Genomic DNA, 25,917 nt, shown 5'->3' with positions numbered 1-25,917 from the left:
AAACTAGGGAGGGGAGCACCATCTAGGAAGCCAAGGGAGAGTTAACATCCTTATCAGCTGCTTGAAGGCCACCCACGCTCTTGACCATAACCTCTCACCCACTGCTTTGTAAGTAAGCCAAATGGACTCCTTAGTTCCCCAGATTGAACTCGGTGGATCTGTGCCCTTATTTGCCATTGGGACCTTAGAAAGTGCCTCGCTCCTTCCCCCAGAGAAAAGTCTTACAACAGAGAGAAAGGACAAATGTTGACATAAGAAATTAGGGTATATCTTCTGTGAAGGAAATCGTAAGAAAACTCAAGCACGGAAATGGCTCCAAGTTATGGGCAACAGAATGGAGACCCTGACTGGAGGTTTTATGTTGGTGCTACCTTGCTGGTACCTTCATACCCAAAAGGACCAACAGGGAGTTCAAGACAGACGTAAGGAAGATCAGTTTGTAGGGCCTTCCGATCTAACTTAGGTTCTTAGCTCAGAGGGAGTCAGTACTAAAAATTGATACAACCAGTACTCCAACTTTATATTTTTTTCTCCCCAAATTTATTTTACATTCCCATGGTAGTTAGCAATAAATCTCCAAACAAAAGGCTTAGTTCATTTATTACAGCACAAATATCTCAGAACACACTGTATCAGAAAAGACCTGGCAGTAAATCTAAGACAAACAGTTTCCACTTTCCAAGTTTGCAGTCGGTCAAGCAGGACATAGATGCGGAGCCCTTTTCAAATGACACAGTTATTCTGAAAGTTTAAGGTGCTACAGGAACATACAACCAAGGACTTCATTGTGGAGAGGAGACCAGATTCAAATCTGCCTTCCCGGTTTATCTGTAGTGGTTCTTTTAACATTGGCGTTTATCTGGAGTGCACTGTAAGAAAAAGGAGGAAACTGGGGAAATCCTCCTCCCTTCTGAGTCTTCAGATGAAGGCAAGGAAGAAGAAGACAGCTGGGGAGTGAATGGGAACATCAGAAAACTTATCGCTCCTAAAAAGGAAGGGACCTGGTATCCACCAAAACCAGAGAGAGATTGCTGAAGATGACTAGAGAAGACCCTGCATGCAGTGTGTGGTCCCAGCATTCCGAAAACGATGCAAAACAAGGAAGGAACTGGACTGTCTAGTTAGGAGCACACAAAATCATTCATCATCCCGACAGATTTGTCAACTTTTCATTCCAGTCACACACTAAAAACTCAATACATAGCCCTTAGTTCTAATTTTCAATTTTCTTTACCAGGTCCTGTTGTCTGGCTGTTCCTCATAGCCTGCTGACATTTCACAGAAGGGGAAGGAGATGTCCCCTATTCCACAGCTGCCCTTCCACTTTCTCTATAATGGATTATTTTTAACTTTGAACTTCCAGATGAAGCATCCCCATACCAAGACTCCCTCACTTCATCTCACCAAATGACGCTACTCATTCCTCCAAAAAAAAAGAATAAAGTCCGTAGGCCTTGCATGTTTCCTGGTCTATAAAAGTCCAGCTTTTAAACTTTTACCTAAACTTCTCTTCAAACATTTATAATTACTCTGACATTTTCATACTATGGCTATGGGTATACAATTGTACTTTGCTCTTATTCACACAGACACCTGCCTGTCTTAACTCACTCAGATGTCTCTTGGTCTTCCTTTTAACAATCTCTAAGAGAACTTCAAACCAAAGCTTAAGCATCCTAAGTAAGTCTCACTGTCACCCAAGATTAGGTTGAGCTTTTAGACTTCAAATGCATCCCAACTTTCGGTGGCTTGAAAAGCAGAAGATGCTACCCTTAGTGTAAGGGCAGCAGACCGTACAGGGGGGCATGGTCCCTGTGACATAAAACAAATAGATACCAGTACTCAAGAGGATTGGGGGCTATAACCAGAGAGACGAATTTTGCTTTTCATCCAAGTCTTGGAACTCAAATTCTGAGAAGGGACTGGGGCCGACACTCTGTAAGACATAGCTGCACTGTTCTTCACTGTCTCCGTTGCTCACAGCTAGTGATCTAAGCAAGTTTGAGCCTTTCCTGGAAGAGCACCGTCCAGACCTTTAACATACGCAACACCTAATTTTTCACAAATGGAAAAATCCAAATGTCAGGAAGACCCCTGGAAGTCTCTGCCCAAAAACCATCCATTTTGTTGTCAGAGCATATCCTAGATGCCTGACTCCCTCCAGATTCGTCTTTGAGAAAAAAATGAGGAAGAGAAGAGTGTTTGCCGTGAGACACATGGAGTCACAGCTGCTCATCAAAACCCAAATACTAGGTGGCGTGAGTGGTGATGAGGTACATGGCTGATGACGATGCTCCCATGGAACCCCTCCGCTGGCAACCATTCTCTCATGGAATCCTTCAGCCTTCCGTGTCACCAGCTTCCCCTTCGACATTCACTTTATGAGCTTTTACTCCACACACAGGTTGGGTGACTTTCAGACCTTGGCACCATCTCTATTTAGATATCAAGACTGGTTGCTAGGCAACCAATCAGCTCCTCTCTCACTTCCCCCAGCAGGGAGCCAGCTGACTACTAGCAGAACAGGTCAAACAGAACTCAGTTCAGATCAGATCAGTGCTCAAGGAACTTGGATGAAAGAAGGGGGAAAAAGTGGTCTAAGAACAATGCAGAAGAGTCCTGTTCCAGGCAGTTATGTCTTATACAAGTATAGGAAAATAGTTGAGTTTTAAGGCTGAATACAATTTTGGGCATCATTCCAAACCTTTTTTTTATTTATGAGTGATGCATCTGACCCCCTCCAGTTAAATGATCTATCTAAAGTCAGATGGAAACAGCTAGAGTCCTCGTGTCTAAACTTCCAAATCAAATTTCTCCTACACCAACCATGGAAGATCTAAAAGGAACCCCCTCAGAGGATGATATCTTGATAAGTTAGAGGAACTTATAAAACTAGGCATATTTGGAAAGCCTCAGACTTCTAATGATGTTATAGAAAGGAGATTAAAAGTTGACTAAATCTGAATTTTTAAAAAATCCTTATATACAATATAAAAAAACAAGAGAGAGGAGAGAAGAGGACATGCACAGGAGTCTGGGTCACTGGGCAGGCAGGGCAGGCGGCAGCTGCATGCTGGGGGCAGGCTGCATGGGCTGCCAGCTCTCCTGGGTTTGAAGGATGCGGTACAGCTGCTTGAGCTGAGCGACGATGTTATCTTTGATGTCTGGAGTGGAAATCTGCAGGCGAACACTGCCACTGTCAAAGGACCGGGTGAAATCACCAGAAAACATCTCATAGATCATGCGAGCCACCACTGGAATGACCTGTTCAGGCAAGAGCACACAAGTTTCCACCAAAGAACAGGCATTTTTAAGTAGCAGGAGAGGCCCTGACATTGAAGAAGAACCTCTGAGGCCCTGAGAACCACTTGGCCTCCCCACCCACAGCTAGATACTAGTGAACCGCTATATCTTCACTAGTCAAGGTTCACCTTAGACATTGGTTAATTCAAGGAAAGGAACCTGGATACAGCATCGTTCCACATGCCTAACTAGATGGCAGCTTACTGAACAAAACTGAATCAAGAGGCATCCACTCTCTATCTAGGTGTATAACTCCATGCATGACCCCAAGTAGACTTGCAACCATTCCCAGAACACAGTTGCATCTTACAAACACAAAAAAAAACTTCTTATAAGAAGAGATGTAAAACGCTGCATCTCACAAGGTTTTAGCAAGAGCCTAACAGCAGGAAAATGAAAGGTGAAGTGTCCATTAAATTGTTCACCCATGTTAAGAATGTGATATTTATAACATAGTCCTACTGCACAAAACTTAAACCTGCTGCCTCACTGACGACACTAAAATACACATAGGCCAGTGTATGCTCAACCAGGACCCATCCCAGACCAGAGGGTAAAGCAGCAGCAGAAAGAAGAGCTGCAGTCATGGCCTTATCTCCTCACCTGGACCAAGATGAGCTTCCTCTCCAGGGGCTTTCCATCTGGCCATTCTTCCCCGAAGCATAAGTAAATCTCGAAAGGTGGCTGCTTCTCTATCTGCCCTTTCTGATGGGCAATGAGCTCTGTGGAAGACAGAAAAGCTACTGGATTATCCCCTGTCTTCACCCATCAATGTCACCTGCCATGTCACCTGCCATGCAGCCCAGTACAATAGCCACAAGCCATGTGCGGCTATCCATTTTAAATTAATTAAAATCAAATTGCTCCTTGGTCATACCAACCACATTTACATGCTCTCCAGACACATGTGACCAGTGTTTACCAAACTGAACATCACAAAATACAACTTGTCTATTATTTCAGAGGGTTCTACTGGAAACTGGGTGTATAGACTTGGAATTCAAAACACATTGTAAGTTTATATCGCAATGCTTTTTCTAAACTTGCCTCCTTAAATTAACTATTCAAATATTTCCTGAAAGAAGAAGAGTATAAGTTTTGCTATGATGAACAAGATCACCTTCCAAAGTGAAAGATAATCTGACATTTAGGGAGAGAGGTACTGGCAAGACTGTTTTCTCCACCCCCAAAGGAGCCATAACCAACCTCAAAACACCTTTCATGCAGATAGTCCTGGAGCTTAACTCAAGTCCTGGTCCTAGCTTAAAACTAAGGTTCTCTTCTCCCTTGACCCTTTGTTATGCCAGGAAAGCTTAGGTGGGGAGGGAGGAGAAGAAGGAAGAAAAGGAAGAGAGAGGGGAACAGGAAGAAGAGGAGGAGAAACAGGAACAGGAGGAGGAGAAAGGAGAAAAACCTTTAGGGCACATCTCCCAGTATCAATCTTCTAAAACCAGACTCACCACTCAGGAATGTTTCCAGACAAAACAACTTGACCTTCTTCTGCCTCTCAATCAGGTTAGGAGCAGCAAGTGAGGGGGCACACGGCCCCGACCAGTACACTTTGCACTGGCACAGCCGGATGGCATAAATGGCATGTCCGCTGACCTCCAGGATCAGTCCCCTGTCCATGACATCCAACAGCTTACTGGTGAACAGCTTCTGCTTCTCATTGGTGATATGCTCTGGCCCCGGGAACTTGACCTGCTCCAGGCTGACAGGACCAAAGAGCTCCTCCTGGTCAGGCATGGGGCCCAGGTCCCCATAGAAGAGCCGGCAGCCCTGGGGGTTGCTCACCGTCATGGTTTGCCCATACTCCTTCCCACGATACTGAAACTTGATGTCCAAGTCAGTCACTACAAGGTGAGAGATGACAGTGAGTCCTGTTGCTCTGCATTTTCTGTCCATCCCTAAGACTCATGCCAGTCCACCAAGATCAAGCCATCATCTTTCAACCAGCTTTCAGGAAGGTCACTGCCATAGTTATCCTTCCTGCAATAAAGGGAGGTGTCAACATACCCCAGGGTGGTCACACAGAAGGACGCCTTGCAGCAGAGCTTAAGGCTCAGATGTACTCTCCGCTTAGTTGCCACACCCTTGGGGCTATAATCTAACTCCTTATGCTGATGGTCCTGGTATCCCAGGTCACACCAAAGAAAAGATACATCGGCAATATCTGAGGGGGGATGGCAAGACTGTCACCCTCCAATATGGGTAACCACTTGCCACATGTGTGCACCATGCACATGTGTGACAAATGTGACCAAGGATCTATTTGATGTCAATTAATTTAAGTTAATAATCACATGTGGCTAGTGGCTACTCTATTGTGCATCATGGAAGGTGTTTATTGAACGAAGAGAGAATGGCCGCTTCTTCAGAGAATAGGCATCAGTATCTGATCTGCACTTCACTTTTTTTTTTTCTGAGACAGGATCTCACATAACCCAAACTAAATTTAAATTCCCTATGTGACAAAGAATGGCCTTGAACTCCTGACCCTTCTGCCTCCAGTTCCTGAACACTGGGATTATAGGGTACAAAACCTTACCCAGTTTTATTTAGTGCTAGGAATCAAAACCAGGGCTTCCTGTATCATAGGTAAGCACACTACCAACTGAGCTACACCCTTAGCCCTGCATCTCACTTTTTAAAGTAACTGGAGGAACAAGAAAAAATACCAGGCCATCCTGAAATCATACATGTTAGTACACACCCTGAACCTGTTCCACATGTGCTATAAAAGAGGTTCACTGAGAACTACATTTTCACTCAGCAAGTCTTCCCTGACCCCAACAGGCCTTATCAAAGCTACTCAGCCTCTTGGACCAGATTTTAGGTTCATGTCCCATCATGTAGAGTGTGAAAAGATGACAGGGGGAAAAAGTTAATTCTTCATCAAGATAAGCATGTACCTAATTCAGAGAGTCCCTAAAGTCCCTCAAAATCAAGAGCCTTGGGTGACAAAATCCATGCCGTGACCTAGCACTTCCCTGTCTTAGAGCAGACCTTGTCACCAAATCCCCAAGAACAACAATAATTAACTCGTACCCCTTACCAATCAGAACAGCTGAACAGGCGAGAAGGAATGGGCAAACATTTCTTTACTTCCCTGGCAACTCATCTCACAGCTCATAAGCAGACACAGAGAGTACATGGGCAGGACAGGTAGCTATTCTAGACATTTAAATAAAAAAATAAGGCAGACAAGGTCTAGGAGTGTGGCTCAGTGGTGTTTGCCTAGCATGCAAGAGGTTCTGGTTCGATTCCCTGCACCTCAGGAAAAGAACAGAGAAGGAGGTAGGAGGTAAGGGAGGCAAGGCCATGTAATAAGCGATGAAGCCCCAGCAATAAACAGCAGGCTGGCTTACTGGGGAGGGAGCTGATCCACAGCTCTGGAGAACTATAGAAGGGCTGAATGGGTGCCTGCGGTACTTCCATTTCCAGAGGTTCTGTTTTGGGCCACACTGATTCAGGGCTGCAGTTTCCCACACTGCAGTTGCCCACGCTGGCTGGTGCCATGGGAGAACCTAGAACAGAAGAAAGTGAGTGAGCACACAGGGAACAATATCATCTGGCCCGAGGCTCGGAGAACAAGCAAGGTACAGGAGTCACCAAACCATAACCTGGTATGATCTCCCAGCCCAGCATAGATCCCATGGCTCATGACCCAGTGACTGTACACAGTGACCCAATGTCTTCCTGAGGGGAGCACTGCACAGAGTGGACATGGTAACTCAATGTCTTCATAAGAGATGCGCTCTGCACAGTGTGTACACGGTGACTGTACACAGTGACTCAGTGTCTTCATAAGAGAAGTACCACTGACTCAGCCAACTGGCTTCAGGTGAGTGTCAATGTACAGATGTTCTGGTAAAACAAATGCATTTTACAATCATAAAGTCTTAAAGGGGGAGCTGGATAGATAGCTCAGTGAGTAAAGAATTTGCTGCCAAACCTGACAACCTGAGGTTAGTCCCCAGATCTACACAGTAGAAGAAAAGTGACTCCTATAAGTTGTCCTCTGACCTCCATTTGTGTTTTTGTGGTGTGTGTGTGTGTGTGTGTCCCCATACACAATAAAAGTGCAATAAAGTATTAACCCATCTGAAAGGGGGGCTGTAAAAACAACTCTGGTTAGAGCACTGGCTGCTCTTCCAGGGCACCTGTCCAATTCCCAGCACCACATTGGCAGCTCACAACTGTCTGTAAGTCCAGTTCCAGGAGATCCCATTCCCTCTTCTGGTCTCCACATGCACCAGGTGCACATGTGGTACACAGACACACAGTTAAAACACTGACATACATAAAACTTAAAAATTAAAAAAATGCCCAGAAACCTAGCTAAATTTGTCTATATTGGCGAATGAAACAGAAGGCCCTGTGACAGGATGCAAGGAAACCCCAACTGATTATCTTTTAATTCCTTTATAAACTTTAAGCCACATTTATTCAGTCAACAAGATCCAGTTACTGAATGAAAACCCTAGTCCTTGGCAGGCTCGATGGTGCATGTCTATAATCCCAACACCTGGGAGGTCACAACAGCTTAAAGAGCACTTGTCCCAAACCACTCTGAACCACATATTCAAGTCAAAAGGAAAAACAAAGGAAACCCCAACTCCACTTCCTGCTGCTATCGGGTGCTGGCTTGTCCATGACCCTAACCCCACCCAGGCATCATCTTTTCAACTTCTGTGGTTCTGTAACTCGATTTCCTCTGCTGCCCACCTCCCTAGCACTGAAATCACAGAAGCTGATGTTCTTTGACCCTTTGCGTTAAATGTGAAGCCATCCTACATTTCTGTTGGTAATGTATGTTCTACAACTTTTTAATAGTGACTTTTTAACAGGTGGCCTCGAACATGAAGAAACAGCAGTAGTTTCAAATAAGAAGCCAGAACACTGGAAATAGGCTACAGCTTTTCAAGGAACAAAACAGAATGAGTGAGCCAAGAGTCCGGGGAAGAGCCAACGTTTCCAACTCTTTTAACTGGTTTGCTTGTCTTAATCTTTTTTTTTTTTTAATGTTGGTTTGTTTTGTTTGAGATAGGCTCTCCGTGGACCAGGCCAACTTCAAGTTTGTAGTGATCGCCTGTCCTTACCACCAGATACATTGGTTATCACACTCACCTCAGATAAATGTCCAATTTAAAATTTCACTGAGAGAGCACCATGTACTAATACTGTCTAGATTAGAAAATCTCTACAAAAGGTGTCCTTTTTTTTCTTTTTAGATAATTGTTATGTGTGTGGGCATGATTCCAGGTGGCCAAAGAGGCAGGGGACAGCAAATGCTCTGGACCCAGGTGATTGTGAGCCACCCAAAATAGATTCTGCCAATCTCTCAAGCCCCCATGAAAGTTTCCTTTATCCACCATTTGTTTTCAAGGGCACCTCAGGCACTCACCTTCAACCCCAGCACAGGGAAGCAGAGGCAGGTGGATTGCTGAGTTCCACACCAGCCTGATCTACATGGCAAGTTTAGGCCAGGCAGGGAGCTATACAGTACCCTGACTCAAAAAACAAAACAAAACAAAACAAAACAAAACCAACAAGAAGAAGGGCTGTGAGCGAACACGGGTCATGCCCTGATTCTAGGTGAAGCACTAGAACCAGCGACGCCCAAGCCCTAAGGCAGCATCATGGTTGACCGAATTCTCTAGGTGGCAAATGTCACCTCATCAGACCCACAGCATGCAGACAGTGTGAGGTGTGCTGGTGGCCAGTCATTCTACTAGCATCTCCATGGGCCGATGCGGAAAGAATGCTTCAGGAGGGCAACCCAGAGCACAGTGGGAATCCTCAGGTGAGTATCTACAGTCAGACACAGGCCCTGATGCCACACAGCAGGCCCCAACCTCTCCACCTCCTCTTTCCTGGAGAGCCGATTCAAAAGTCCATACAAGAGGGTGTTGCTACAAAGGCACCATGAGGCTGCTAGACAGGACTCTGGAAGACCTACTTTTCCCTTTTTCTTTTTATGTCATATTTTTTAATTGGCCTAAGCCTGGAGAGACTCTTCTCTAACACGCTGGGTTTTCTCACTCCTTCTGTGAAGTCCCTAACACTCCACCATGTGGCTGAACACCACGTTTGCCATTGCCAAATATACTAGCTCAACTCAAACATGGCTTTCTCTCTTCCTCTTCTCCATCTTCTTCCTCCTGGCAGTTGTCAAGATTTAGAGCTTGCCTGTCCAGGGAGTTTTCTTTTAAACACTAATAATATTGTCCAAGCACCTTCAAATGATAAAAGATTTTTTTTCCCCAGAGCTGAGGACCAAACCAAGGGCCTTGCGCTTGCTAGGCAAGCGCTCTCTACTACTGAGCTAAATCCCCAACCCAGCAGGGTCAAGTACCATCAACTAGAATCAAGTTTTCCATGGCGCAGCTTCAGTGGAGTGAATTCTGATAAGGACATAACTCAGAATTCATACCAGGAAAACTACAGTTCATAAACAGGATATATCAGTTCTTGGGAAGTAAATTCCCAAACCTGATCATTCACCAAGAATGAATCATGCTCCTTCTAGTCCTTTGAATTGGATGCTCTCTAGAACCTCAGAGCACACCCTCTTGCTTCGGATTAACTGAGGCATCAGGTCTTCTGCCTCTGACTCCGGCTTACTAACGCACCATCAGTCTGGCTGGGGAGCCTGCCACCTCCCTACGCCCTCAGAGCAATGGTGGATGATGGGTCAGTAGTTCCAAAGCCAAAGCCAGTTACATCCTCCTCATCCCATGGGCCACTAGCCACCCCACTCACCATTGATGTTCAGGAAGGGGAAGGTGTCCTGGATCGGGACGTGGTGCTGTGACTGTTCAAGTTCATCTTCCTCGTCATCTTCATCCACATCATTATCTTTCTCATCCCAAGGAGCAGACCCTGTGGATCCTATCCAGGACACATGAAGAGCAGTTCATTTCAGTAACATCTCAACAACTGACCAACCACCCAGGCTAGAGACACCTCAGTACACACCCACCAGCTTTGGCTAGTTCTAAATCCTTCTACAGAGTCTGAACACAAGGTCTCTTATCTCACCTTAGAAATCCCTTCCAGTTACTATAACTATACAGTAGCTTTCTACACAGGAGCATCCCTTTTAAGAGTTCCAGAATACTCACTTGTCACTTTCGAGAGCCGCATATGAGGGAGGCACAAACCCTCCATTATGGCGGGGTCTGACTGAATGGTAAGGCTAAATGTCTGGCCCTTCGTATTCATTACTCGTTGAGGATTGGGTGGTGTGTTCTCAGCAGAAACACTCTACAAACTAAACTATCTTGACCCAACACTTATAGAGAACAAAAGCTCACACAGGTCATGTATCCACTGGTTCTACTAGTAACCTTTGAAAAGGCAGAATGATGAGAGTTCACATCTTGAAACTGAAGAAATTGTTATTGGGCTCGATGTGCCCAATAACAATTCAAGTCCAACAGTAGTAGAGTGATAAAAACCAGGTTTGGAATGCAAGTCCTCTAGTTGTTACTCCTCCATCCAGACAGAAGGTGTCCTGCCTGAAAAACTGTACCCTCATCTACCTTCTGCTTGAAGCACTCCTTTTGTACCCCCTTATACCATCTGCTCTCTGAGCTCTTCCTAGGCAATGGCCTGTTTTCAACCTGTCTCCTTAAGAGACCAACCCTGGGTCTACCCAAGCCTCAGGCCTCACCTGGGTTAATGACAGAGCCCTGGGGCTGGGGGATGTCACACACTTGATAGATCTTCACAGGATTCATGGGCACTTCCTTGGTGCCGTCATACATCAAGTTGAATTCCCGGCTTTTGTTGAGAGCACATCGGAGCTGAGCCTTCCATTTAGCTGGGTCAGGATCGTCCACCCCTTCCTGGTACTTTCCAGTCTCCACAGCCCAAGCCTGAGGAATGAGACAGTGTGAGTGCTGACCACTGTGGGGAACTACCACCAAGCATGCACACGCCCCTCTCACATGTGCACACATGCACATACATGCACACACACTTGCACACACACCTCTGAGTGTTTACTATCTCAATGCCAATTTAAAGATTAGGGTGGGTAATATTGACCTTAGGGCCAACAAAGGCAGGTCAAAGAGAAATCAAGCTGTATGCAAACAAAAGTTTGAAAGGAGCCTTAGTCCAGGCTTTAGCAGCAGCACCTGTCCAGACAATGGCAAAGCTGAAGTCTGGGGCGACACTGTACACAGCAGGCTTTAGGCAACTGTTTTCTCCTCTTCTCCAGTCTTTTCCACCCTTGTTCTTACTCCTTTTTTGTCATCTTCTGTCCTACATGTTTTTTTTTGAGGTTTTAGGATTTGATTTTTAATTATGTCCAGTCCATCTTGGGTGTTAGGTATGTTAATGCGCATACATGTGCCCTCTGATGCCAGAACAGATCACTGGATCCCCCAGATTTGGAGTTACAGGAGGTTGTGAGCTGTGTATCATTAAGCGCTAGGAACTGAACTCCGGTATGCTGCAGAGCAGTATGGTCTCCTAACCACTGAGCCATCTCTCCTGCTCCTGTCTCATTGTGTACCACCCACCCACCCACACACACACATACACACACTGGAATCAACTCCAAATCCTCCTCCTTTAGCTTACCCAGCAATGAAAATGAAGTGTGTTACACCTTGCCAGATTTTCTTTTAAAACAAGAATAGCTTACATAACAATAAGGACAGCAAAAGGAAGTGAGACAACATAAAGACTCTCAGGGGCCAGATGTGGTACTGTCTACCTGTAGTTCCAGCACCGAGGAGGCTGAAACAGGAGGACAGTGAGTTTGAAATTAACCTGGGCTACATAGAAAGAGAGTCCAGGGCCAACCTGGACTACTACGTCATGAGGGCTCAGTTCAATAAAAGACAAGACAAAAATTCTCCAGGAAGCATGCTCCGATGTTCAGTTTGTCCCAACCCCTTCCCCAGGGCGGCAACTTTTAACAAATTCTCACACATCTCTCCCCAGTTCTTCAAACTCCCCTATCGTGGAAACCTCCAGCAGCAGCCTGGGGGCATGGCCTAAAAACCCAGGTGAAGCCTCCTCTGTTTTCCTAAGTAGGAAGTCAAAGTGCCACTGTAGATAAGAGGATCATCTGCCCAGTGAGAAGAGGAGAACCAATGTGAGGAACAGACCCAGCCCCTCAGGAGCGTCCATGGGGGAGGAGCAGACCAAGCACTGCTTCCAGGTTCCCCTCACCGGTTACCAACTCTCCCCGCTGGCCACATGCCCTCTTCATGTTCTCTGATGCAGGTTGAGGAGACCTCATTAGAGGTCTGTTCCTCAAACAAGAACACGCCGACCCGTTTACATGTTTAACTTCACCACATTTTATTTAGTTAGTATGTAAGTGGGAATTCGTTCTCTCCTTTTGGGCCACGTGGATCCTGGGGATTGAACTCAGGTGGTGAGGTGCAGTGACACCTGCTGAGCCATCTCACCAGCCCCACTGGAACCTTCTCGAGCTGTCAGGGCAGATCACTCATCTAAACTTTTGCCACATAGAACCTTTTTCTCTTCTTGATTTTTCTGAGACAGGCTCTTAATACATACCTCAGGCTGGCCTTGAAAATTCACTGCAATCCTCCTGCCTTAGCTTTCAGAGTACTAAAACTTTACGCACACACCTCCATGCCAGGCGCAGGCTTTTCCCTTAAGCCAAAATTGAACTTTTGTACCCTCTATTGAGATCTCTGGTCCCCGCTCAATCCCACCCTGCAGAGTGGCAGAGTCCAGTGTTAACTAAGTCTTCCAGGCCACATTCACTTCCTCCAGCCACATTCTCTGTTTTGGTTTCCTCTGTGTTTTGCAGTGTAGAATAAAGAATACCAACCAAGCTGAGCTGCCCAGTGTGGCTTAGCAGGCACCAGGGTGGCTAAGGCTGACTCCATTCATAGGGAGGCTCAACTTCACTGCTCCTAATACCTGAGATACAAACCCGCTATTACCTGGTGGACCTGCCTGCTGCCTCCCCTAGCTCCTTGTGTTTTGTCCAAACTTCTGTATTCACACTGGCTCTGACTCTATCCAGCTGAGTCCAGCCAGAGGCAGATTCTGGAAGCACTCTATACATTTCTGTGATTCCCTTAAATCCTGCTCCTCCAACAGCACAGCTGGACTAACTAAGCCTCACGCTAACACCAGCTTCCTGCTCACACCCAGCCATCTCCTCAGTCAGTTGAGGTGATACAAAGAAGGCTATACTCCTTACAAGCACAGCTTCAGCATCAGGAAGGGAGGGCCATGAGGCACCATATGGGCCGATGCTGTGACGTATAAACTGTACTTGTTCAAACCCCTCTCTGAGCCTGGTCACCATGAAGGCCCTATTTCTCTTTCTAAAATAGCTATTTCGACATTTTTATCGTATTTTACATGTATCTCCCCACACTTCTATTTCCATGACAATTCTAAGAAGCAGACGGGCTGACTTCATCTCAACTTTACCAAAGGAAAAACTGAAGCCCTAAGAGGTCGCATGCTTTACTCAAGATCAACCACCCCACAGGGTTGGTGGGTATAGAAGTTGAGGTTGAACAGTTAAGGCTCCCACTCAGAATCATAAGGGGGCAAACGGAACAGGATCAGAGACCCAGGTTCAAATCCTGGAGCTACCATTGATTGACAGAGGAAGTTACTCAGCTTCACTGATGGCTTCTAAATGTACAATACAGGGTGGGAGGAAGACTCCCCCTGCATGATCATCATGAGATTCAAGTGACACTGGGAACCCAGGAGCCCATGCTGGTGCCTCCCTCACCTCTGTACCTCACCAAGAGTTCACCAGAGCATAGGACCTGCCTGCAACAGCATCCTGTCTTCTACCACTCAAATGCTCTTCAGGAAACTACAAACAGACATACCCATGCGAAACTTTCCTCACACCCTCATGAGAGGGGCCTACCATTCCAGCCTCTTCCCGTGACCAATCAGAGACTTCAAGAGCAAACTCAGACCCAGAGCAAGGATGTAAGAGATAGGACCAGGCCTAAGCAGGCTTGTCCATTGTCAGCTCCACCAGTGATAAGGCACCCTGGTCTGCAGATATTTCTCTTGACACTTTCATAACATCCACACATAATATTAATACATTATAATATTCATAAATTTAGTGCTTCATTTACATACTTTAAAAGTCCTCTCGGGCCAGTTTTCTCTCTGCCTCTCTCCTCTACACCAGAAATAGGTGGGTAATAGCCTGGCGGGAAATGGCTTTCCTCAGAGCCCTGGACTTGACTTCCCTGCCTCTTCCTGATCCTACAGTCAGTCAGGACCAGATTGCAGCTTGGCCTTCCAGCTTATAGACAAAGTAAGAAATGACCAGCATCTTGGGCTGTAGGAACTAACTACTCCTGAAATGGAAGGAAGACGTTGGTCTTCAGTGGAGAGGCAGCTCCTGGCAAACTGTAATCACAATGAAGTCCTTCTGTAACAACTACCTGCTCACTTCTGTCTGAAGTCAAGCTTTGGTTCCACTTAGATTCAGTAAAGCGAGATGTGACTAAATCTTGTCTTCAGCAGACCACAATGGGGATGGGAGAAGAATTACTTGCTATTTGTGAAAACGTAATTAGGGCTTGGGGTGTAGCTTGGTGGTGATGTGTATGCTTTGCCTGCACAAAGCCTTGGGCTTGATTGATCCTTAGGGGTGAGAAAGAAAAGTTGGGAAAAAGTCAGAAGAAGAGCGGGGACAAGAAAGGGGAGAGGAGAAGGAAGGGGAAAGGCAGAAGAAAGACATCTAAAGAATATAAAACTGTGAGGTGTCTGGAGAGATGGTTCAGTAGTAAAAACTGTGCACTGCCCTTGAAGGAAAGCTGAGTAACCTGGTTCCCAGCATGCACATGTACACACACACACACACACACACACACACACACACACACACACACACACACTCATCCCAGGTCCACCAGGATATAAACTGAGAATCTTCCTGCAACCAGTGGTATTGTAAAGACCTCAGCCTCATAGACACAGCTAGAGAAGAGGAGTCACAATTCGGGTATCCCATTCTGGTATCCCAATTCGGGTACACCAGAACACCAGAATAAAGAAAGCAAACAAAACCAGAATGGCCTCGGAGAACTGGAACTAAACAATTCAACTCGGATGGCAGAAGGAAGTGCTTTACCTTAAAAATGGTGTTTTCTTCCTCTTGTTGGGGGCTGTGCCGCGTGGCATGTTTCCAGGGGATCTGGAAGCGTTTGGAATCTCTATGTAGCCAGATGAGACCAGGGTAGAGGCCACTGTCCACCTGGGCCACCAGCCAGGGCTTCAGCCGGACTCTTCGAGGGTGGAGGGCCATGCTCTAGAAGTAGGGAGAGCAGAAGAGTGGAGCTAGCCACTGGGAACTTTCCCAGCCACTGTTTCCAAGTGCTGCGGCTACAGTTTCACTAGATTACAGCAAAGAAATTAAATATGGCAGTAAACTGTGCCAGAGAGAGGAGAAGGAAAGAGGTAAAAGGGTTCTTTTGATTCTTATTGAGAAGCCATTTATACTTCATGCTCTGGCCAAATCAGACTTATCATGCAAGCAGATCACATTTCTCCTATTTAAATCCTTAAGCTGAGGAAGGTGATGTCATCCTCGCCTGAACGGAGCCCTCGCCTGAACATAGCTTCTTCGGGGGGCTCTGCAAGGGAAGGGTGATTGCTCTTTTCAATCTTGCCTCAGGAGAGGGAAGGAAAGTTTTGGAAACTTCGGCCCAGAAGCTAAACAAACTATCTTTCTCAGAAGACAATGGAGAAAGGGTTACTTGAAAGAAGCATGTGCGGGGCGGGCCCTAGTTCCAAAGTCCTCACTTGGGTGAGCAGGCAGTCTTTCCACCAGCCCAGACAGCCTTCCCTCTTTTGGCTTCTAGCAAAACGAGTCACTGCTGATCTCCAGTGCCTGAGGTACAGTTTGAGAATACTTCCCCATTGTGAGCCTAGGAAAGCCCTAAGAAGCCCTACAATAACCAAATTCTGTTGTCACAGCTAAGCCCCGCACAGCTAAGCTGGCCTCTTCACCTGGGTCTGTTTATCTCCCCACAGAGGCTGGAGAAAACCAACTGGTTCCAGGCGCCAGGCTGGGTAAAGTCTGCGATTGATTCTCCTCGAAACATGGACGCTGCAGATAACATTCTACAGCAGCCAGCACTCACAGCCCAAAACAAAGGCCTGTGGATCCTATGCCAGAGGCAAAGTCCCTCGTTAGAACACTGTCTGCCTGGGGTATTGTGTTAGATCCTTTTGGATGAGGTCGGGTGTATTCAGAGTAGTACAGACACTTGAGGGTTTTGGTGTTCTTGTTTTGTTTTTGCTTAAGATAGAAATGGACACCTGGAAAAAGTCAGTCATTCCACAAATATTTGCTCACCAGCAGCCGTGTGCCAAGCACCGTGCTAATTACAAACATCGCTCATGTTCTCAGCCTATGTCCATTCCTCCTTGAGGAAACCACACTGGGACTAAAAGCCCCACAATGGCTTGAAAATGCTACCCTTCTTCACTCCAGAAAGCCCTCACCAGGGTCACAGTTCTGAAATGAAGCCATTTAAGTCAGCTGAACTACCTTCCAAAGAGCTTAACTGTGGGTGACCCCTAACATCACTTTCTTTCCCTGGGCAGGTTCCACCCAAATACAGGGAACTCAACCCAACTCAATTTCTGGCACTTTAAGAGCAAGGTAGGACCTGAGCCTTCTGACCCAATTACCAAGTCCAGCAACTGAAACCTTCCCCCTGGGAGCACAGCTTGCTGGGCAGGTGAGCTGAGCATAGAGCCTTCTAGAGCCCTTGCTCTTGGCCCTGGTTTGGGGTGCTTCACAGGGCATCATATGGAGCCATTAAACCCAGGGAGTACGTGGACACCCAATGAGAAGGGACTACAAGCAGGAGAATGGAGATCAAGGTCAGACTGGGTTACATAAGACCCTACCTCGAAAAGAAATATCAAAAAGGAATCTATACCCCAATGGTAAGTGCTGCCTTCTCGTTCAGCCCTGTTCTTGCTAGAAGAGGATAGGGCAAGAACTAGGGAGAGCACTGCAAACCTATTAGCCTATCGCTGGACACCTATTAGCCTAGCGCTGGACACCTATTAGCTTAGCCCTGGGCACCTATTAGCCTAGCACTGGGCTATGAACAGCCCCACTGCAGTCCTGAGAAGTCCTGACTCTGAGTTTGTCATGCATGAGAAATCTACGTCTCATCAGACAATGCACCTGAGGGCTTATTACAGTTGATTCACAGCCATCAAGAACAAAATGAAAGCAGACATGACAGTGATCTGCACTAGCAGGGCAGGAGGAAGAGCCACCCCTGGTCACTGGTGACTAAGATCCTCACTCTGGATTCTCTATGTTCTCCCAAGATGGGGCCACACATGTGTGGCTCCCCAGCCTGCCTTCTTCTACTTTACTTCCTTCTCTGCAACCCTTTCCGCCTTCTAAAAGTCAGCCAGGAGTTCCCCAATCTGCCATCTGAGATTCTTAAAACAGGGATGGGCGGGGGAGGGGGGAGGTAAAAACAGCCAAGATGTCAGAGAGGGAAAATGGTTTGTTAAACCAAATCCACAGGCTGCAAACCCCGCAGCTATGGCTGTACAGCAGTATCTCCACTCCATAGCACACAGAGACACGAACCGGGGAAGATATCGCAAGACACCGTGACATACGTAGTGCTTGCCCAGAACTTTGTAGGCCTCTCTATATGCTTAAATATAGGAACCACATTTCATTTCATTTCATTTAATACTGCACCAGCATTTTCCTATACCACAGGACGGTGACACTTCTCAGGATGGATAGCAGCGCCATCCTCCACATCGACACAGGCTCTAGAGTGTCACTTGTGTCATCCCGCACTCAGGATCCAAGACACGGTGTCAACCCCATGTGACAGCTGAGTTGACTGAGGCACAGGGATAAGGTTAAGGGGCCTCTACCTTACCTCTGGGTTGCAGCAAACCCTGCCTTTGTGCCCTGCACTCTAAGCCTTCCCCATTCTACACACAAGATATCAAGCCTGAACCAACAAGGACCCTGAGAAGGAGCCTCCACAAAGAGAAGGAAGAGCTTAAAGACACCTACTCCTCTCTAAACTTTCAGGCCGCTGAAGCTGTGCCCTGCCATCTCCAGATGCCACCACATGAAAATGAAAGGTCTGTGCTCTCTGACAGGTAGGAACCATCCAGTGATAAGGCCACCACTCACCTTCTCACAGTGAGCAGAGGGCAAGGGTACTTTCAGTCTCCCAGGGCACTAACTGTCCTCTCCTTGCCTGTTCCAGGAGCGGATCCTTTCTTGTAAATACCCTACTACTTCTGCAGTCCTCGTTGGGCTTCTCGGGACCACAGACCTCAAGCTAGTAGGCTGTCTCGGTTTGGGCCAGATCTCAAAGGCAGCTGTTGGGACTGCCCTAGTTTCCCATTCTTCCTGAAGGGAACTGAAATGCCAGCTCTGTGAATTTTTTTCACCATGCCTGAGTAAATGCTGGGCTCCTGGTTTTCTCCTCAAACACGTCCTCCCTGTGGGTTTGGAGTTGGTGGATGACAAGGCCAAGGTGTAGGCCACTGTGCTGTCATGTGTGGCACACAGATCTAACTAGCAATTTCACCAATCTCTGTCCAAGCACCCTTGCCCCCCCCTTCCCTAGCTTCCCTCTCGATACCCACAAGAAAACAGGGAAGGCTGGTGACCACTTTATCACCGAGGGAAGCACAGCAGCAGCGGCAGCCCAGGTCTCCCTTCCAGGCAGGTATGGGAGACTTTCTGCTCTCTGCACCGCCTCCAGCCCCTTCAGGCCAGGAGGGCCTCACCCGCAAAGGTGCCACGCCTGGCGCCACCCTCCCCAGCACCTAGCTTGGCTACCTGGAACTCGTCTCCCAGGCCCAGTGTGAGCGGCCTTAACTGTGCTAGGACACTTGGAAAAAGGAAAACAAATCCGCCCAAACACCAGGTCACCCTTATCCCCGCTTCCCCTAAACAGCCACTAGGGCCCGGGGCCTCGGGGTCTGGGAAGTCCCCGCTGGGACACAAGAGCCAGCCTCTGAGTAAGCTAGTAAAAACCGGAGGGGCTAGGGAGGAGAGGATGCCTGCACTCTATCTGACGGTGGAGCAGGCGGAGCAGAAAACGAGCTCTTTCTGCGGGAGGGGATCGAAGGGGGTCCGGTGCTGTCCCAAAGCTACTTGGAGAAGGGTGCCCAGCACCCAGCCTAGTGCGGGACACGGAACCCAAGTCAGCTCCCCCGCCCACACAAACTCCAGTGGGTCCGGCCCCACCCGTCAGGTGTCTGTCCTCCCTTAGGTGGCTTGCTGACGCCCGCGTCCCCACCTGGCCTCAGTCGGTGCTCAGGAACAGGTGCACAGGAGTTCTCGCCACCGCAGCACAGGAGCTCTCCCGACGGCTAGGCACGGCTGGGAACCGCGGGCTCCTCTGCGGCCCGCACAGGCCCGCACCTGCCCACCTCGGTGCCCGGTGCTCTGAGCCTAGCCTGGGCTGCCACTGCCCCTGTACCGTGTGGCCACGCCCTCCAGGTGTGGCCACATCCCCCGGAGTTCAGGATTGGTGCATTGCGAGAAATCTGATACTCTGCGTTCCTGGGCCGAGGGCCCCGCCCTGCCTGTTCGTCACCCTACGCCCCTGCCACCAAGTGAGGGAGCGGTCCCCGTGTGGGCCTCACCCTGCGGGTGTTCGATGATCCTGAGGACTTGCAAGGAGGGTCGGGGGGGGGGGGCATTAGGAGGTCACCTCGAAATAGGAGGGCGTCGTCCCTCCCGTAGTGACCCTGCACAGGTGAGGGGTTTTGAGACTGGGACACACAGCTAGAGCCAGGACCTGCGTAGGTGGACTTGGCTTTGAGAAACTACTCCAGGACGTGTCAGTGCACTTTCCAGGACTGCCTGTGGACCCGGGTTCTATCTTACTTTCTCATGTATTCAAAGACGACCGCAATTTCCGCTTTTCCCTTTCTTACGAAGTGCTACCTGAAAGCACAGACCCTGGAGCCAGTTGTGGAGTTCAAACGACCGATTTTATCAAGCACTAGAGACTGGGGAAAGTTTTCTCAGCTCTCTGGGCTTCCGTTTCTTTTCTGTAGAGTGGGATTTCTACAGCTGCCTGCCTGGTAGATTATGTGGTCACTCAATGTGTGTCTAGAGTACATAGCACTTTCGGTTATTATCGAAGAATAACCCACAATGCCTTGCTGAGTAAGAGCATCTTTCCTGTCACCTGGTCTTTATGTCCTGTGGACCTTTCAGCTTCCCAATCCATAGATCAACTATGAGAGCAGTGTCCAGCCAGTGAGGCAAACCCCTCACCGCCAAACGCCGCTGTTACACGGAGATGGAGCATGGGTGAGGCACTTAAGAAGACTGGGGATCTAGCTTCTTTATAGAGTGTATCAAGGCCCTGGGTGAGAACCTCCCCAGTGCTGTAAGAATAACAGTAATGAAGGCATCCACCACTCAGGAGACTACGGTGAGAAGACCAAGCCTTCGTAGCCTAACACTGTACAGTGTGAAATTAGTATTAGCTGTCATCCTGACTGGACACGCCTGTGAGGGATTGTATCGATTAAGGTTGGCCTCTGAGAATGTCTGTGAGGGATTGTCTTGATTAAACTTCCCACTGCTGCGGGAAGACCCATCTTAATTGTAAGCAGGATCATTCACAGAGCAGGGGCTCCTGGACTGTACAAAATGGAGACGCTAAGCCAAGCTTAGCGTGCATGCATCTCTGTTCCCAACTAAGGAAGCTTGAAGCTCCTGGATCTTGAAATCCCAGGAGTGGCAGGCCATAACCACTCCTGAAGTGAACCAGGAAAATCCTTTCTCCCTTAAGTTTCTTTTTCTCATTATTTTATCACAATGGGAGGGAAAAACAAGACAGTGAATTTGAGGCCAGCCTGGGATCCAGAGTGAGAATGGGTCTCAAAACAGTGAAGTAAGGAGATAAGGGAGAAACTGTGGAGTGGGATGTGAGGGGCTGAGGGTGGGGCCCCAGCTGCAGAGTGCAGCTTTATTTGGATGCTTCAGGATGTGATGGAGTTAAGATGAGGTCATTGTGTTGGCTCTAATCCAGCATGACTGCTCTCCTTATAAACGAAGGAGAGCTGAACACAGGCAGCATGCACAGAATGAATATGATTCAGAGATAAGGGAGAAGACGTCATTGAAATTCAAAGGCAGAGACCCGGAATAGCTTCCTTTCTACAGTCCTCAGCTGAGTGGCACCACGGCACTGCCTTTCTAAATGCCTGACTGACAGGACAAGAACCAATCTGCCTATGGTATCTATTCTGGTGAGCGTAGTAAATTAATATAAGCTGGCTGGAGAGCCCCTGGTTGATGATAAATGTAGGTTTGCTCCTAGTCCCAGATCAGCTTGGGGTGTCACCAGGCAAAGGCTTGGGACGGCAGGGAGGCCCTGACACCTGACTCAGCCAGCCTCTGCTTTAACCACTGCCTGTGGCCACTCTTCCCTCTGCTTAGGGGAGGGGCTGCTTGCTCTCTAGGACTGATGCTCAGGAAAGCTCAGGTCTTCCCTGAGTAGGAATGGCCTTTGAAACCAAGCAAATGCTCTTTCAAGTGTATGTGCAGGGGAAGACTACCCAAGGCCTGTCACCTGAGAGAAGCCAGGAGCTTAGACATGACACTCACTCTTGCCCGGGCTGAAACAGGGACTAAGGTGATGTCTCAGGGCTCTCCTTTAGAAGTGTTAGGGGTTGAGTGTGGCATTTGCTGGTAATCCTAGCATTGTTGAAGTAGGGGTTGGAGAGAGGTGGCTCAGCAGCTAAGGGCACTGACTGCTCTTCCAAAGTTCCCGAGTTCAATTCCCAGCAACCACATGGTGGCTCACAACCATCTGTAGCTCACAACCATCTGTAATGGGATTTGATGATCTCTTCTGGTGTGTCTGAATACAGCTACAGTGTACTCATATAAATAAAATAAATAAATCTAAGGGGAAAAAAAGAAAGAAAGAAAAGTTGAAGGATTGTGAATTCAAGGCCAGCCTTGGCTACATAGTAAGGTTGAGTCCAGCCTGAAAATCAAGACACATATTTTAGAGTGAGGGAGATTTAAGCTGGAAGAGTAAATTCTCTAGTCCAGAGGTTGGGGACATAGCACAATAGTAAAGTGCTTGTCTAGCATATGCAAAACCCTGCGTTCAACCCCCCAACACCACAAAAGTAAATTCTCTAGTTCAGGGCTAAGACCGGCTTAGAAATGTTTGTTTGGTCCACACTATGTCCTAAAGTCTGGAAAGTTTCATGTAAGCGCTAGAGTTCACAGTATTGTCTTTAAATGTCCCACTGAGGACAGACACCTGGCCAGCTAGAAATGGTGCCCATGCAGAAGGAATCTGTGTATCATAGTTAGGACAAGATACCCTACTACAGTGGTTCTCAACCTCCTGATGCTGTGACCCTTTAATAGGCTTCCTCATGTTATGGAAACCCCCAACCATTAAATCATTTTGTTGCTACTTTATAGCTGTAATTTTGCTTTGGGCATGAGTAATAAAGTAAATATCTGATATACAGGACATCAGCTATGTGATTCCAAAGGAGTCTTGGCCCACAGGTTGAGAACTAACGTCCTATTGGGCTTACTTACTTAATTACATAAAATTGAGTATTAAACCTCCTCATAGACAAGGTTTCAGAGAGGTCAAGCAGTTTTCTCAAAGTTGTACAGCCGAGTAGATCCAGAACTCAGAGGCTTTTTTCTGACGAGTGCTATACTGAGTACTAAACCACAAATCACACACTGGGTGGGTGGTGGTGGGGTCACAGTTGTTAATGCAGTTAATAGAACAAAACTCCAGTTTTCATTTCACTTCTTGAAGAAGCAACAGGAAGAAGGAGGCAGGGGCCAACCAGGAAGAAAGCCCTGGCTTCCTTGAGAGAACCAATAGAGTCTCTTTTGCTTGAGAGAAGCCTCGGCTGTGTGGGCTGGGGATAGGGTACCTGGTGAACCCCATAACATCCTGAAGAAATGGATTCTATGTCCTCCTTAGAGGTTCAGTCCCCTCTGCTGTGGTTGGGCCTGACCTTGCCTGTCGTCTTGCCCCGTGTTGCTGCTCAGGTGCTGACTCACCCATGAGTCTGAGTTTCAGGCAGTAGTCAACTGCAGCAGTACATGGGCCCTGACTCACACACAGCACAGAGCTGGGGAGTCCCTCATCTGTCGTGTCACCTGTCATTCTGTGGGAAGGAGTCTCCTTTGCTGCTGGAGACGTCAACCTCTATTAATATTGTGCATGCGACAATAAAGCAGCGAGACCCAATCCTCCTGACTTCTTGGCAGAGTGAAGGGTGAGGTAAAACTGGAACCCCAGCCAGAGCTTGTGCCAAGGGAGGTCTGAGCCTTCCTGGAGTCAGTGACAGTAGCTGCTTTCCCAGGATTCTTCAGTGGAGTGGGCTGCTGAAGAGGGCCAGATGACACCAAGCTAAGCAATCCAGCCTCGTGTGCTCATAACAAAACCCAGACCCTGGCAGCCTTCTAGAAGGCATTCCACAGCCCGTGGGATTGCTGCTTTCTTCGCCTTGGTTGCCTCTGCTTCCATTCAATCATTTCAAGGTCTCAGAACTACAAATGAACCTCAAAGCCTGGCTTAGCGGTGATGTGCATGGTTCATTGCTCATATCTCTGCTTCCTCTGCCCTCTGACCCCTGTGCGTGGCATCCTAGGATCATCAAGATGCCAGAGAGCAGCAGCAAAAACAAATACACAAACAAGCCTCACTTTCTACCTCAGACCATGAACAGACTTTGGCTCGGGCTGTGATCTCCCTCATGAAGTGCCCAGCTATTCATAGCCGACTCTGTCTTTGGATCAAACACAATACTGAAAACTGCTGTCAGAGAAGCCCCTTTCTCCTTGGGCAGGAGGAGCAGAGGGAAAAGAAGGCAAGATGTGTCCTTCAGAACTTAGTAAGCCCACCCTGGGGCTCTCCATGTGTGCTGTGTCCCTGCCCTGAAAATCTGATATTCCATTTCTCTCTCACCCTGATGTGAGGGGTTCCATCTACAGTAAGAGGATCAGCCACCAAACAGCAGTGTGCCTGTGAGGCTTTACACTTCTGCAGGGACAGAGCAGTGGCCTGACTTGGGTCAACAATAAACAACCTACCCTGTTACCAGACACTGGTAGGTAAGAAAGTGTCTTCAAAGTGGCCAAGTGCCGTGAGCTGAGAGCCAACCTCGCCGTTGTCAGCTGTTCTGGTTTTTGCTGTGTGAACCATACTCACAAGGTCTTTCCCAAAGACAACCCGAGGGGAACTCTCGCCAGCCACCCTGGTACAGCACTGGACTCCGTATGAGTTGAGTAACTCCACACAGTTCACTGACTTTAGAGAATGAGGTGTGCACAGATGCTGACTTTTTCCTGTGGTGAAGCGGAACAAGAAGCTGTACCTCTGTCCAGGCGAGTAGACAGACAAGCTTATCTTTTTGCATTGTTCCGATCTCTCCGGTATAACAACAAGAGGCACGTAAATATTAATCCATGAAGTGAGGGCAGGGCACCAAACATGAGAAGGGAGCAAAGAAGAGAGGAAAAGGCTATAGTTGTGGTTCAACTGGCAGAATACTTGCCTAGCGTTCAAGTCTTGGGTCTTATCTTCCACACTGCTTAACACCAGGTATGGTGGGCCTTTTTATGCCTGCATTCACGACCATGATGTGGAAGCAGGAGGATCTGAATTTTAAACACAAAGTCAAGGCCAGCCTGGGCTACCTGAGGCCCTGTTTCTTGAAAAATGAAAAACAAAACAAAACAAAGGGGCTGGGATATGCATCACTGCATAAATCGTTTGCCCTACAAGCTTGAAGGACTGAATTCAAACCCCCAGAATCCATGTAATGCCCAACAAGGAAGTGTTCCGAAGGCAGCGGGAGACAGAGGGCTCTCTGGAAACTTGTGGGCTTGCATATGCAATAGTAGACATCAAAAAGACCCTGCCTCAAATACAGTGGAAGGCAAGGACTGACGCAGAAATTGTTCTCTGAGCTCCACCTACACACTGTGACACATACATGCTCATACTTATTCATATGAATATACACAGAGAGAGAGAGACAGAGACAGAGAGACAGAGACAGCGACAAAGAGAATGCAGAATGAAATCAACAGAATATTAGAAGACAAAATATTACTTCAGCACAAACAGGGGAGAGGCTGCTTGGGTTATAAAGCTCCCTGCTGACCACCGATACGGTGCTTAGCAGAAACCAAACAAAAATTTGAATAAATTTTTAGAGTTTGAAAAATATTTATGTGTATGTATGTGTGCCACATGTATGCAGAAACCCTCCGGAGTCACAAGGGACTTCAGTCCCCTGGAGTCACAGACAGTTGTAAGCTGCCATGTGGGTGCTGAGAACCAAATTCCAGTGCTATGCAAGAGCAGTGAGTGCTCTTAGCTAGGGGGATGGCGGTGCGGACATCCTCTTGGAGACAAGGCAGAGGAGGAATGGGATGAGGAACTTTCAGAGGGTGGGTCAGGAGGGAGGGGTATGACGACTGGACTGTAAAAAATAGATTGAAGATAATTTTAAAAGAAAAGAAAAGATAAAAAGAAAGAAAATTCGGAAAAGACAAATGTTTAAAAAATGTACTTAACCACTGAG

At 47.6% G+C, this 25,917-nt stretch overlaps 1 protein-coding gene and 1 long non-coding RNA gene across 3 annotated transcripts; one reads left to right on the top strand and one right to left on the bottom strand.

Moving 5' to 3' along the window:
- Positions 1-548: 548 nt before the first annotated feature.
- On the bottom strand, positions 549-19,756 carry Irf6 (interferon regulatory factor 6). Its single transcript, NM_001108859.1, has 8 exons — positions 19,611-19,756; positions 15,428-15,604; positions 10,982-11,186; positions 10,069-10,197; positions 6,672-6,830; positions 4,764-5,156; positions 3,907-4,025; positions 549-3,264 (listed from the first exon to the last, which is right to left on the bottom strand). The coding sequence occupies exons 2-8, from the start codon at positions 15,599-15,601 to the stop codon at positions 3,040-3,042; spliced, it is 1,404 nt and encodes a 467-aa protein (NP_001102329.1). The 5' UTR covers positions 15,602-15,604; positions 19,611-19,756; the 3' UTR covers positions 549-3,039.
- LOC120096360 (uncharacterized) lies at positions 5,037-25,459 on the top strand. 2 transcript variants are annotated; one of them, XR_010057156.1, is made up of 6 exons: positions 5,037-5,163; positions 8,154-8,296; positions 16,330-16,509; positions 16,906-16,963; positions 17,106-18,438; positions 18,567-25,459. It is a non-coding gene; the product is annotated as an uncharacterized LOC120096360 (long non-coding RNA). The 2 variants fall into 2 exon arrangements; XR_010057155.1 differs by having other exon boundaries at positions 8,154-16,509.
- The last annotated feature ends 458 nt before the right edge of the window (positions 25,460-25,917 follow it).

Source organism: Rattus norvegicus, chromosome 13, assembly GCF_036323735.1.
Source record: "Rattus norvegicus strain BN/NHsdMcwi chromosome 13, GRCr8, whole genome shotgun sequence".
In the NCBI taxonomy this organism is placed as follows: domain Eukaryota; kingdom Metazoa; phylum Chordata; class Mammalia; order Rodentia; family Muridae; genus Rattus; species Rattus norvegicus.
Note: the sequence above shows the minus strand (reverse complement) of the source record. Positions and strands in the feature narration are given on the sequence as shown.

What these genes read in the sequence shown, in the direction of transcription:
- Irf6 (NM_001108859.1), bottom strand. Translation starts at nt 15,601, where the DNA reads ATGGCCCTCCACCCTCGAAGAGTCCGGCTGAAGCCCTGGCTGGTGGCC. An exon ending in CCCCTTCCTGAACATCAATG is followed by an intron (nt 6,831 to 10,068) that starts GTGAGTGGGGTG and finishes CTTCTGTTCTAG; the next exon opens with GTTCTCCCATGGCACCAGCC. An exon ending in GTGGATCAGCTCCCTCCCCA is followed by an intron (nt 5,157 to 6,671) that starts GTAAGCCAGCCT and finishes CTCACCTTGTAG; the next exon opens with TGACTGACTTGGACATCAAG.